The sequence below is a fragment of the Solanum tuberosum genome, unplaced genomic scaffold, assembly GCF_000226075.1.
Source record: "Solanum tuberosum cultivar DM 1-3 516 R44 unplaced genomic scaffold, SolTub_3.0 scf00581, whole genome shotgun sequence".
Taxonomy (NCBI): Eukaryota; Viridiplantae; Streptophyta; class Magnoliopsida; order Solanales; family Solanaceae; genus Solanum; species Solanum tuberosum.
In genome coordinates this window covers 27,757-40,168 of record NW_006239495.1, presented here as the reverse complement: position 1 = coordinate 40,168, position 12,412 = coordinate 27,757, and the positions used below count along the sequence as shown (strand labels likewise).

Sequence of the window (12,412 nt, the reverse complement as noted above, 5' to 3'; positions counted from 1 at the left end):
ACCCTTAAAGCAATTTCATAAGATCATGCATAAACTCACACTTTACCCTTCCAAGGTTCAAAGTCGCCATCAATCACCAAGTCTAGAATTTAAGCATTAGATAGGGATTTCATCATAACTTCATGTAATTCTATCAATTCATACATTAGATCATAAAAACTCTTCTTTCATAATCAACAACCCAACCTATGAGATCACAATTTAGGGAAATATGGGGGTTTGCATGGGTTCACAAGGCAATCATCATTAAAACATTTTAGATCATCAATTCATGCATATTGAGACATAATTAAACCATTAAAATCAGTAAATCAAAGAACCCATGGTGAATGAAAAAAACCCTAGCTAATTGGGGAATTCTACCATTTGAAATTGAGGATTTTGAGAGGGCTCCATGGGTGAAAGCTAACCATGGATGAAAACCACCATACCTCAATCAAAATGCCCAAAGAAATTGATTTGCAAAAGCCTTCTCTCGAAACCCTAGTTGATTCTCCTTCTTCTTCTTCTTCTTCTTGGAGTTTTCTAGAAAGAGAATATTTTTTGAGAGGACGAAGTTTTGGGAATTGATTTGGGTTTAAGAAATAATGTGATGAATAACTTAATTTAGTGGTCTAAAATACTTATATAGGTGGTCTAAATTAGTTTAAAATGACATCACTTAATATTAAGTAAAACCAGAAAACCCCAAAGTGCCCATAATTTTAACCCCTAAACCAGCTCCCAGGTCCCATCCACGAGACCTCACTGACAGACCGTGGTTGCATCCACAGCCCATGCTGGTGAACCGTTATTTGGATTCTGAGAGCTGATTTTTAGGCTTGGACCTACAGCCCCCACCCACGGGGCATGGACTGACCAACGGGGTGTACGTCCTTCTGTTGGTCACTGCCCAAGCAGTTTTCAAGGGGCCCTCAAGGCCCATGGTTGGTCCTTGAGGGGTAGTACCTTGATGTTCTAACACGAAACCCTCTATTTTAAGTACGGGGAGTTGCATCCATGACTCTAACCCTCACGTTAAGCTCTAATTTAGCCTACTAATTTCCGAAGTGTTATAATATCTCCCCTTTGGAAATATTCGTCCTCGAATTACGATCTAGACACCTTACGGAAGTAAAGACCCATGACTAGCAGCCTATCATGCATGAAACATCAAAATATTGCACAATTCAAAGGAGGAAACATCAACTCCATCTCAAACATAATCAATGCACCACAAGGAAGTAGGAACTACATCTAACAACCCATTATGCATGAAAACTCAACATTTCTCATATCCATAGGAGGAACTACCTTCTCCAAACTAAAAGCATGCTCAACAAAATCTCAAAGAGCATATATGCAATATACTTCCAAAAAGCACAACTAAACATGTTGAACAATTCATCTCATCAAGCATGTAGGCAACTCTTACTTAATGCACAACAACATGAGGAAAATCAATCTTAAAAACTCACTTTCTTACTAAACATGAATTTCTCAAGAACGTCCATAACATAAGGAAATCATGGAAAAACACATATAACAAACATGACTCCCAAAACAAGAAAACGCAAGAGGAACTATTTACCTCAAGCTCGAATAGGAGTAGAAGGAAAGAGATGAGGATATCGGGACTTCATACCGGCCTCGGCCTCCCAAGTAGAACTCTCAACTAAATGATTTCTCTATAACACCTTCACAAAAGCTATTTCCTTGTTTCTCAATCTCTTGACTTGTCGCTTTAGGATCTCTATCGGAACCTCTTCATATGAAAGACTTTCGTCAACTCCCAACCCTTCTAGGGAATAATGGATGTTGGATCCCCAATACACTTCTTAAGCATAGAAACATGAAATATTGGATGAACCGGAGCCAACTCATTTGGCAAATCTAACTCATAGGCAACCTTCCCAATACGTTTCAAAATTCAGTATGGGCCTACATATCGGGGACTAAGTTTCCCTTTCTTGCCAAATCTCATCACACCCTTTATGGGTGAGATTTTCAAATAAACCCAATCGTTAACCTCAAATTCTAGATCCCTTCTATGCTTAGCATATCTATATCATGCATGCTTAGTACATTCAAAGTACGTGTCATACTTTTGCGCTACATCGTTTCATGATTTAGGTTCAGGCACTCAGCATCCAGACCACGCTTAGATCGATTCTCGATTCGACTTCAGTAGCTTCAGTGGTGAGTCCTCATACTTTGAGGACAATAGACATGCTTTCTATTTCAGTCTTTACTTCAGTTTTCAGTTTTGTTAGAGTTAGCTGGGGGAATATCCTAGCAACTCAACTTAGTTAGAGGCTTTTCAGACATAGTAATAGATTCAGCTTGAGTTGTTAAGTGGTTGTTCCAGTTATCACTAAACTCTTATTACTATATCTTACATATTCAGACTAGTTGGGGTTTTCCCCTTTTTAGATAACCACTATTCTTAGCTTCCGCATAGTACATGTTTTACTCAGTTATTTCCAGTATGCTTGATATATGCCAGACTCAGGGTTAGCTTGGGGTCACTCGTGATCCTAGGTCCCGTGTTACGTCTAGGGGGTTGCCTCGGGGCGTGATAGTACCTTCCACATGATGGACCCCACACCTCTCCTATTGAGAATATAGATTCTAAAATAAAAAATTCATGTGATGAACTTGCGACGCATGGAGAAAGAAGCGCGATTCTGAGATGGACATCATTGCGCGCGCCCCTGGACCACACGATGGTCTTTGCGCCGCAACCCCTTGTTTGTTGATCTTATGTTAACCAAGTCAAAGCAGAGTCAATCAGTATTAAGACTCTGATCTTACTATTATAAATATGTCATTATGATGACATTTTTAAGGGTTACAAATTATTATTATTATTATTAGTGATTATCATTAGTCATAGAAGTTAGGGATTGCTACTAGCATAGAGTTTCCAACATTCTTACCGTATTAGGGTTAATTATTGATTTTTAGAAGATTATTGTGGAACGAATAACATTCTCTTGCAAGAGCTGTATTAATAAAAAAAAAGGTTTGCGTACTTTCTTTCTATTTATGTTTATTAATTGCTTATATTACGTTAGTTATTATTTGCATCTAGTTATGAGTAGCTAAATTCATAACTAGGGTTATGGAACTTAGAGTAGGAATATTGATAATAGATTCATTACATTAAAAGCTTCTCATGAAGAGGTGATCATTTTGTATTAAGGTTCTTTCGTAAAGATTACTTTTTAATGGTTGCAAACATTAAGAACTCACTTGTATTCTGGCCAGCTTAACCAAAAAGGTTAAGATTAGGATAAAGCATCCAAGGATTTGGAGCTACCAACTTCTATCTATATAGCTAGAGATAGGATAAATAACCCAAGACATTTGATGAATGAACTAATTACTGTGCTACCTAAGTGTCAATATGGACTTAGGGTGGTATTCTCTTAATTGAGCTGAGAGGCTTTAGGAGACATCTAGATTTGTCATTTTTACACAAGGAACAAACCTAAATGTGTTGAAAGTAAATTATTTATTTGTGTTCTGATATATAAGAATTGTAACCTTAGTTTGTCTTTAATTCTTCATTACAACTTTCTATAAATTAGTTAATAATTCCCATTTTAAAAGCCTCAACTATAATAGTAGTTACTAATATGAATTTTTAATAAGAAATTATAAATATCTCCCACCACACTCTCTGTGAGATTCGACTCCAACCTTATTGGATTACTATATTTTGACATCGACCGCTTTAATTCCAATTAAGGGTGTAGTTTGGGTGTCATTATTCTCGGGCAATTTGGTGACACACCAAGCTTCTCAAGCAATGCGACCTTTCAACTTTTGCTTCTTTCATCCAATTTTTGACTTATTTTCCCCTCTTTTTACTGCTTGAGTGCACTTCTAACTCCAAACTTGAAATTTAAACAAATTAACATTGTAAATGGTTCAAAACGTTGTTGAGTACATTGATTTTGTATCCAAATTACGCCAATTGATTCGTAAAATCTCGACTCATCACTAGCTTCTTCCTTCTGCATTTTAAAGAAAAACTTGTCAAAAAGATTGGTTTCCTCCTAATGAGAATCTTAATTTTGGCCATGGAATGACTCTCTTTTGTATTTTATTTTTTTATGTTCTTCAATATTACAATCATTGATTACCTTCTGAGTAGTGCCTGATTTAACGTCACGACATGACTAAAGTCAATGTTCAAGACCATCTCTTTCATTTTCTATCCTTCTGAGTAACCCTTCGCTTGTTCTTCATTTTAAAAGGGCTGCCCTTTTCATCTTCCTCTTGCTTCCTATTTTCTTTGTCGCTTTTTGGCGCAGGTTCAGGCCACTTGGAAACTTGCCCTTCATTTTGCAGCACCTCGAGAAATCCACCATGGTCACTTTCTAAAAGCCCACACTTATTCTCAAACAATTTAGTGATCATGCATAGATCTCTATAGTGCGAGGGTTTGAAGTATCCTTAATACACTACAAAAAAAACCCTTAAATTGTTGGGGTTTTATTACGGAGGTTAATATAACACCGAAAATTGCATCTAATTACGGAGGTTTAAGTAACCCCTGCAATTTCTAAGCAATTTGTGGGGGTCATTAACTGTGGTAACCCTCTAATTAAAATTCCATTATTTATAATACGGAAAAGGGCCTAAAATACCCTTGAACTATGAGATTTGGTACAAAAATACCCTTCGTCGACCTTTCGGTCCTAAAATACCCTTGCCGTCAATGTATTGGCCCTAAAATGCCCTTACTTTTGACGGCCACATTTTAAAATATTATTAAATGTATCATTTATTATGTGGCACGATTTTTATTGGTGTGTTTACAATTCACCTAAACTAATCAAATTCCGACCCAAATTTGGATCCACCAAATAAACCCATACTCGCCCCACCTAAAAAGAACCCCATTAAACTAAGAAAAAAAAACTTAATTCTCACAAAGGGTGTTCTTCAAGCGTTTTAGAGTAAAATCCTCCCATAGTAAATTTACTTTTCCTTAATACATACCCAAATTAGTAAGTGAACCTAAATTTAAGTACAATAAATGAATCTTCAAACAATTTGGACAATGGTAACCTACAAACTTAAGTTCTCAAATTTTGAAATTGAGATGTGAAAGATGTGAAATTCTTCGACTTCAAAAATGGAGTTCCGTTGATTAGATAAATTTGATTTTGGTAAGTATACTATTTTAAGCTTGAATCTAATTGGTATTGTATTTGAAACTTAAACTCGTCGTAAGTCAGCTGAATATTGAGAAGAAAAAAACCTGGTTTAAATATATTGAACACTATTGAAGCTCAGATAGAGCTCTAATGGCGATTACAAATTTTTGATGTATAATTTGTTACTTATTTTGAAGTCGGTGATTCAGATTATTGTCTTGCCATCATTGTGAAGTTGTATTTTGATTTTGGAGGGCTTTGAAGATGAATTAGAATAGCTTGGAACGAATTCACGAAGAAGGTGATAATAATTTGAAGACCAAATCAAATTTAGCATAATGAACAAGATGAAATGAAGGTTTTTTGCACTTAATTTAATGGGTATTTAGGGCGGGTGGGTATGGATTCTTTAGGTGGATCTTGGATTGAGATTTAATTAGTTAGGTTAATTTTAAAACACACTAATAAAATCGTGCCACGTAATATATGATACATTTATTATTTTAAAATGTGGCCGTCAAAAATAAGGGCATTTCAGGGCCAATACGTTGACGTCAAGGATATTTTAGAGCCGAAAGATCAACAAAGGGTATTTTTGTACCAAATCCGATAGTTCAAGGGTATTAGGCCCTTTTCCGTTTATAATATTAAGGCAGAGACATTTTCTCCTCTTCTTTCCAATTTTGCTAATTAACATTTTAGGGTTCCTGGATAGCATTATTGGAGAAGAAACAATGGCGGAATCACTAGCCTGGAAGTCCGATGCTTCGTCAGCTCCATCGGCGATGGCATCAATATGTATTGAGCATACTGGACCAATAATTTCGTTGCCGAAGAAAGTAAGTATACCTACCTCAAGGTAACTTAGAACACCTCTTTAATTACCCATCCATAGTTGTCCTCTTCTTAGAGTCAATTTTGTTGAAAAATCGGTACAGATTGATTAAAATATTTGCTTGTGTAGGTTTCGGTAGCAAATTTTGAATATTTGTTCATTTACCTGGCGATTTCCATGTATTTGATTACAAATGGATGCGATTTCTGATGAGTTCTATGCACATCTAGCACTAGTTCCTTACAATCAGGTATTCTAGATGCTTAAATTTAGCTCATTTATCTAAAATTTGTTTAATACAAGCATTGTCAGGGATGATTTTACTCTGTTTTTAGCATTGCTATTTGATAGATTAAATTGGAGCTTTATTCAAGCAGAAAAAAAGTATAGAATGAGGCAAAATAAAATATGTTGGTTGACTAGGAAGATGGTATTACCATTAACTTGGATGTCACTCTTTTTTTTTTTTTTTGATGACAAGGGAAACCCGCAGCCGCTACCCTTTGGGTGCGCACAGGGTAAAACCCCCGCTCCTATGCAATAGCTCGCAAACCACATAGGAGAGGTAAACCGCACTAGGCAAGCCTGGTGCGACGAGCTCGACCCAGAAGGCAAACCCCTTGCTTTCACTAGCAAGGGGTTTCGAACTTGAGACCTCCAACATGGAAGTCCCAAACTCAAACCACTGGGCCACCCCGAAGGGTTGGATATGTCACTCTTCTTTAGAGCTCTTGTTAATAAAGTAAGGACTTGTTGAAATGTTTGTACATAATAGGACTGAAACTTATTGAAATGCTTGTCGCCATAGGACATGAAATTGTTACTGATAAAAATCCCTCGAGCTTTACAATATTTTCTAATATTCTAAGTTTTGTAACTTCTTGCAATGGGGATATAGGGCTTCTCAATTCTTGTAAGAATATTTGCCACCAGATATTTTGACACTCAATATTAGTTAAGTGGTTTTAGAATTTGATTTTGCATTTAACACATGTCTAATGTACGTTAGACTACTAATCTTAGATATTCAACTATTTGCTTGTCTCATTCTTGTTCATTTTGAGAAATTGTTATAATTTCTATTTGTGAGAATCTCATTTTAACACAATGCCTTTGCAATTTGCGGAGTATGTAAAGAATGATTACTACATTACTGGAGAATCATATGCAGGGCACATTTTTTGTCTCTTAAATTGCCTGCAATATGTGGTATGCACGATTAGAGTTATTTTACATTGAATAATGGTGCTAGTACTATGCTCCTTTTCTCAGTTTGATTGTCCCAGAATGACAAGATTTTTGTGCTTCTGCTAAATATGGATGCAGCCTTTCCATCTCGGTTGTTTTCTGGTATTAGTTCTAACATATATTTTAAAGAACAGTAGAAAACATGTTATAAAGCCATTTGGATTCCTTGAAACTGTCCCTGTAACTGTGAATTTTTGTTTGAAACTCCTCTCAAAACTGTTCATAAGAATGATACAGTATGTGCCAGTTTGTTCTGCATATCTTCATTTTTAAATTTTCTTTATATACAAAACACTAATCATACCTTTTTTTAAAGGCAAAGAAGGATCAGAAGAACACAAAGGAGACAAAAACAAGAAAACTTGAGGGGACGATATCAGCAACTAAAGCATTTTTCTTAAAACGGAGAAATCGATGAAATGAAAAGTTAACAAATCTGATAAAAGTGACAGATGGTTTGGAATAATATTGCTAAAGCCAGCTCCTCTCCACTGTACAAAAGGTGAAAAAGCTAGCTATTGTTTAGCTTGTCTGTTTGAGCAGGTATAGACATTAATTTTATTATGTGAACCTTATACTGTGATGTGGTTTCACAAACTATTTTGTTGTGTTATTAATCACAAATTTGATAGTAATGACATGACCCTATATAAAAATATATGGAAGTCGACAATTAGTTGGCGATCAACATTGTTTAATTTCCTTATTAGTGTCATTCTTCTTCTACTACTACTACTATGTTACAGCCAGTTCTTCAGATATTTTGCTGCAACAAGCTAAGATCCTGTTGAACAGTCAAATAGAATAAGGATGCCTGTCATGTATGAAGGAAAGGATTCAAAGGATCTGTTGCCTTGGGAAAAAAGCTCATATGAGGTGATCCTAAGGGTATTTAAAGAAGTTGCAGGTGATTGAGAAATGAAACAACTTAATTTTTTGATAAAGCCTCATCTTGTCGAGTTGAATTTCACTAATGTATGTGAATCAGGTATAAGTCACAGCTTTATCTGATGTCTAATAAATAGTATATCAAATAGCCTAATATTAAAGCTTTGATGTTTTACAGCTTTGCGAGAAAATACCAAGTCCAATGGGAGAATCCACAATCGACTGTAACAGCATCTCATCCATGCCAGATATTACATTCACTATCAAAGATAAAGCTTTTGTGCTCACTCCAGAACAGGTTTCACTCCACGCGTTTTTAGTTCATGTTCTTACATTGATTACTTGAGTACATGAAAATGTACATATGCGGTATATAATCTTAATATTGCACTCCGATTTTGTCATTTCACTCACTAAACAATTGGGAAAAGACTACCTATTTGCTTAAATAGTAATTATACCCTGAACTCTTGACATTATTTGCTTAAATAATAATTATACTCTGAAGTCTGAATGACTCATGACAAATAGGCTAAGGACAAGTTACCTGCATTCACTGAATTGCTGAAAACAAAATGTAGTCAGCGAGAGGCTCCTCCATTGTTGTATTAAATATCAATTTACTTCATTTTTGTCAGTATCCTGGAGAGGAGGTGTTCCACTGTCTTATTTGCTATGAAATAAAAAGTCATTCCTGGAATTATATGGTATTCAAGTACTGCTAATATTATGATATTTAAGCTAAAAAAAATATTCTACTACTAATATTTTGATGTATCTGCTAGCAAGAACATGTCACTGAACCCCTGCTATAATAAAGTAGTTTGGGAACAATACCTTAACTGTTTATATCCAACGAGCTTGAATTCAGGTAAGGCTTGCCAATCTAGTTTAATTTCCCTCTTTAATTTTAATCTCATTGCTTAGAATTCCATTCATGTAGTGCAGTGTGATTTCGAACATAGATACATCAGAAATATGAAACAAAATTTAAATTTGAAAACTACATAAAAAGTATATGTACTAGTTAATAATTCAAAATATTTAAGAAAATCGTACTCGTCTTCACTGCCATGTATGTTGTAAATATGGTACTTTCAAGTGTCTTCCTAAGTTCAAGCTCAATTTTGTGGCTCTCTATACTCCCCTACTTTCCTGAAAACCAAGTAACATGAAGTTTGTTTTCTTGAAAATAAAAAAGATGGTAGTATATGTAACTATAAATATACTTGTTGTGAATGGCATTTGGTCCAGTAGGCACTCTTCTTTTGCTCACATAATTGAAATTTGGATTTCTTTCCCAGCCTTCTCCTCTTACACCTGCAAGCTGCCGCTATGACAGTTCAGTGGGTATTCCACTATCTTTTTCCCAGGGATTGGCTTGTTGTAAAAGTTTCTATGGAAAGCATGATTTTATGGTGGAATAAACCTACAATTGAACCACTGTCTTCTGTTCAGGTCTTTTAACCAAGAAATCTATCAACTTGATCAAGCATGCAGAAGATGGTATGTTTAATCTTAACCAAGCTGCAGACACTTTGGAGGTGATATATCATTTAGCTAGAAGTTTTCTTATTGCGTTGTTAAACTTTGATTATAATTTCCGGATCTTACATGTGCAGAAAAGAAGGATCTATGATATAACAAATGTGCTTGAAGGAATTGGTCTTATTTAAAAGAAGCTCAAGAACAGAATACAGTGGAAGTAAGCTAGCTTTGCTTGGATATAAACACATATTTCTACTTAAACACTGCTTGCAAAAATGGAACTTTCTAACAAGTAGCTTGCAATTTTTGCAGGCTGAAACTGACAGTCTTTCAATGGGGGGAGCGAAGACTGGATGAGCGGATTAGGTATGTGGTTTGTCAGAGTCAAAAGTTTGTGCTTCTTTCTTGAACTGTCATTGTGCTGATGTTTAGATTATTGCAGAGAAATGCAAGAAAAGTTAAGGGATATGAGTGAAGACGAAAACAACCAAAGGTAACTTCTTGTTCCTGGCCTCACTACATAGTTGTAACCTAGATTTGATACTTTGCTCTTTGTTGACGACAATTTCAACTCTGTGAATTAGGTGGCTTTTTGTAACTGAAGAAGATATAAAGAGCCTACCTTGCTTTCAGGTTCACTTTGTCATTTATGTGTTCTCTTTTATAACCGTTTCATCATTGTTGCAAAATGATTGTATTTTGGAGTGATCTACTCAAAGAACCTATGAATACGTTTATACTAAAAAAGAGCTAGAGTTTGTTCAGATAACTAGTACTTAAACATGTCCTAAGTATTATTATCTGAAAAGAAGAAGAAATCATCATCAATTTGATTTGAGCTCTGCTATTGAGAATTAGTGTCCTAAGTATTATCCTTGAAGAGGACTAGAAACTGGGAACTCTTTATAGTATGAGGCCTTGCCTGTATTTTTAACCATTTGCTGTAACACAGGTATTTGATGCGATGGAGCAGGTTTGCATATGGAATGCTATGGTTTCTTCCCTAGCATTAACAATGAATTCGGGGTTGCAACCAAATGAGATTGTCTTCGTGGCAGTTCTATCAGCTTGTGTGCGTGTGCCAAGCTTGTCGATTTCGGGTTCTAATTGTTTGAAGCAATGTCACATGAATTCAGACTTGCAGCTAAGATGAAACATTATGGCTGTGTGGTTGTTCTACTACAGGAAGCATACGACTTCATAAAGAAGATGCCTTTTGAAGCTGATGCTACTGTCTTGGGGGGCTCTGATGGATGTTTGTAGACTTCGTGGAGCTATTGAGTTGGGAAATGAAGAGCACAACTATTGCTCGAGTCGCAACAAAATCATTATGGCCATTATGTTTAACTCTCAAGCATTTATGTTGGCGCAGAGAGGTGGGAAAAAGCAATGTTAGATCCTGGAATACACAAGGTTCCAGCTCAGTCTTATTTAGTAGAGTTGATAACTGCAACAACTTTTATTTGTACAATTGTCGATGAGCCTAAACCACTTTTATATAAAGTCTTAATTTTATATAACTGCAACAGCTTTTATAAAGTCTTAATTTTATATAAATTATAACCTCTACGAAATTGAATATAAAAATTTCATCAAAAGAATTGCGGAGGTTATAGCCCCAACAAAGTGAGGTACTAAAATTTATTTGTGGAGGGTTATAAACCCCACAAAATGGAATAAAATTATTTGCTGGAAAAGAAATTACGGAGGTTAAAACCCCCGCTAATTGTTGATTACGGGGGTTGCTTAAAAACTGCTGCAACTTAATTGTGACAGACCTAACTATGGGAGTTGCTAAAACCCCTGTAACAGCAAATTGTGGGGATTCTAAACCCCCGCTATTTGTAATGTTAACTCCCGCGATTTGCCTTTTTTTGTAGTGAAGGTCATTTATTCATTATTGACCTACATTTTCATTTTGCGCGACCCTCACATCAATCAATGCTCTTCTAGTGGCTAAGAATTGTGTCCTAGAATAACTGACATTCTAGCATCTCTATTAAAGTCAAGAATTATAAAATCAGCAGGAATCACAAACTTACTCACCGATGAGCACATCCTCAACTATTCCATTTAGAGTGTCACAAGACTCGTCTTCCAGTAATATAGTGATGTTAGTCAGAGGTGACTGTCTTAAAACAAGTGTCTTGAAAACTGATAAGGGTATTACACTAATACTTGCCTCTAGATCATATAGTGCATGTCCAACATCAATTTCACCAATTTGTATAGGGGCTGAAACTTCCTAGATCCTCAAGCTTTTTAGTAAGCTTGCTTAATACCCTCGAATTGCACTCTTCTATAAGTGCAACCATCTCACAATCTTCCGGATGCCTTTTGAATTATACAACTCTTATAGATATTTTGCAATATTTTGGCATTTCTCAGTGCTTCAATCAAAGATATGTTTATATGCAGTTGCTTGAAGGTATTGAAGAAATATTTAAAAGTGGCCTCGTGTTTGTTCTTCTTTAGTTTATGCAGGAAGGTTGGACGACACTTATGAATAGGCATTGGTTTAATTAAAGCTTTTTTCTTCTTAATCTTTTCTCTTAAAATCAATTCATCTTTCTTTTCAACAGTTTTATTTTCACCAGTCTTTTCAAACTTGTCATCCACAACTTTCTTCACCAATCTCTTTGGAAAGGGAGGAGGACACTTTGGACTGGGCATAGGTATCACTGAAGTGACTTTCTCCTCATTCTTTTATTTTAAGCTCAACTTCTCTATCTCGTGCATCGCTTTAGCTTTCTTCATCAGTGTTTGCAGAAAGGGGGGGGGGGAGGACACTCTGACCTATTTA

General features: G+C 35.7%; 1 protein-coding gene across 14 annotated transcripts; it reads left to right on the top strand.

Annotated features, from left to right (window-relative positions):
* The first annotated feature begins 5,814 nt into the window (after positions 1-5,814).
* Positions 5,815-11,146, top strand: LOC102592667 (uncharacterized). Of its 14 annotated transcripts, XR_001472197.1 has the most exons (11): positions 5,818-5,989; positions 6,115-6,235; positions 7,550-7,776; positions 7,980-8,208; positions 8,300-8,419; positions 9,580-9,665; positions 9,744-9,826; positions 9,922-9,975; positions 10,052-10,102; positions 10,194-10,242; positions 10,562-11,146. XR_001472197.1 is itself a non-coding variant. In XM_015304598.1 (10 exons), exons 6-10 carry the CDS (start codon positions 9,769-9,771, stop codon positions 10,760-10,762), a joined length of 429 nt encoding a protein of 142 aa, XP_015160084.1. In that variant the 5' UTR covers positions 5,815-5,989; positions 6,115-6,235; positions 7,556-8,208; positions 8,300-8,419; positions 9,580-9,665; positions 9,744-9,768; the 3' UTR covers positions 10,763-11,146. The 14 variants fall into 14 exon arrangements, 11 of the variants coding, with proteins under 11 accessions (XP_015160084.1, XP_015160080.1, XP_015160083.1 ...); XM_015304598.1 differs by having other exon boundaries at positions 5,815-5,989; positions 7,556-8,208; positions 9,906-9,975; XM_015304594.1 differs by having other exon boundaries at positions 5,815-5,989; positions 7,550-8,208; positions 9,906-9,975.
* Positions 11,147-12,412: the final 1,266 nt, after the last annotated feature.